Source organism: Myotis davidii, unplaced genomic scaffold (genome assembly GCF_000327345.1).
Source record: "Myotis davidii unplaced genomic scaffold, ASM32734v1 scaffold142, whole genome shotgun sequence".
NCBI lineage: Eukaryota > Metazoa > Chordata > Mammalia > Chiroptera > Vespertilionidae > Myotis > Myotis davidii.
The window spans coordinates 1285-3073 of NW_006294400.1; the positions used below are offsets into that span (position 1 = coordinate 1285).

General features: G+C 52.6%; 1 protein-coding gene and 1 long non-coding RNA gene across 2 annotated transcripts in view; both read right to left on the reverse strand.

Moving 5' to 3' along the window:
* Positions 1–41: 41 nt before the first annotated feature.
* Positions 42–1789, reverse strand: part of LOC102754729 — a 10240-nt gene continuing 8492 nt past the window's right edge. The window contains 3 exon segments of the mRNA XM_015567123.1: positions 42–339; positions 1502–1717; positions 1719–1782. Of these exon segments, the coding sequence (XP_015422609.1) occupies positions 42–339; positions 1502–1717; positions 1719–1782 (578 nt within the window).
* LOC107183883 lies at positions 823–1492 on the reverse strand. The gene is made up of 2 exons (XR_001514697.1): positions 1248–1492; positions 823–1031 (listed from the first exon to the last, which is right to left on the reverse strand). It is a non-coding gene; the product is annotated as an uncharacterized LOC107183883 (long non-coding RNA).

Consider the following 1789-nt stretch of genomic DNA (forward strand, 5'->3'; position numbering starts at 1 on the left):
TTACATGCCCGGGGTGTGACTCCCAATCAGGGCCTTCCCAGTTAGGAATTTTTGATCAGATCACCCCTTAGGTTACCTTTCATAGAACCCCTGAGAAACACCCTGAGAAAGCCCCGGCCCGGCAAAGCCCCGGAGGCGAGCGGGTCCCCAGCCTCTGTGAGAGGCTTGGGGGCGAGGACTGCGGCAGGCGCAGGGCTGCCCCTGGACTCACTGTGCTTGTTGTTGAAGACGCCCACCGACAGCGCGTGCTCCAGGTCCTTCAGCTGGATGTCCTCCCTCCTCCTGCCCGCCCGCCAGAACTCCAGGGCCGTCTTCGTGATGAGGTCCCCGCCTGCGTTGCTGAGTTTGCCCAAGAGACAAAGATTAAAACCACATACTGAGACTTCTGTTCCTGGGGACTGGGGGAGGGAGAAGAGGGTAACGGGGGATAAATGGTGAGGGAGGGAGACTTGACTTGGGGTGGTGAACACAATACAATACAATACACAGATGATGTGTTACAGAATTGTACCCTGAAACCTGTATCATTTTATTAACCAACAATTGGCCCAGTGCATGAAATCGCTTGCAGTAGGCCACCGGCCCATTCCATGGGAGCCGGCGGGAGCGGCAGTGTGCCCGCGGGAGCCACGCCGCTTCTACGGGAGGCAAGAGCGAGGCGCCGCTACTACCCGCAGGAGCCGGGGGGGTGGGGTTGGGGGACTGAGGGGTGCTCCATGCATCTCCAGGTGACTGGTCACACATGCAGCCCTGCCAACCCTCACACACCTCGCTGCACACGCAGCTCCTGATTGGTTGTTACACGTGAGGGCATGATGACCATTTGCATATTAGCCTTTTATTATATAGACTGTCTCCCCAACAAACTCCATGTAAAAAAAAGACTTCTGTGTCTAATCAGGAAACACACCTGCTCTAAGGTTTATACATAACGAAACAATATAACTAAGTCATACTAGAAAAAGAAAACACAGTGCCTGCCCTCAAGGAGCTTACAATCTTTGTTTAGAACCTGCTACCCAACGCCACCACTTTATGTAGAAACATGTGCAGTAATGAAATCGCCTGTTAGCAGCCATATTGAACTCATCTTCTCCTGCCCCCCACATGTAAAAAAAACCAAAAAACTTCTGTGTCTAATGAGGAAACACACCTGCTCTAAAGGTTTATACTTAACCAAAGAATATAACTAAGTCATGCTAGACAAAACAGTGTCTGCCCTACAATCTTTGTTTAGAACCTGCTACCCAACGCCACCACTTTACATAGAAACATGTGCAGTAACGAAATCGCCTGTTAGCAGCCATATTGAACTCATCTTCTCCTGCCCCCCAGTGCCACGCTGATACCAGCAACCCGACAGCAAAAGAAATCAGGAAGTCACTCTTGCCAGGCTGGCACTTCTGTTCCTGGGAAACAGGATGCTGATGGTCGCCGGACCTCATTCCAGCCCCGGGAGGGCGAGGGGCAAGTGTGTCCCGAGAAACCACTTCCCACTCACCTGAGGAAGATGAAGACCGCCTTCCGGTACGACACGCCACCGACCTGCTCATAGTAGTCCAGGAACGGCTTGATGGCGTCGATGAGCCCGGGGTGCAGTTTGTCCATCTCATCAAATATGAACACGGAGCTTGCACAGGCACTCACGTTACCCTGAATCCACCTCTGTAACTGGTCCTGACCATCCAGAAAAGAAATAGGACGTGGAGGCTCAAAGGCTGGGCCAAGGGGTGCAGAAGTGCTCCCCTATCCCTCGTGCTCTCAAAGGGGAAAACAACAACTCTCTGAA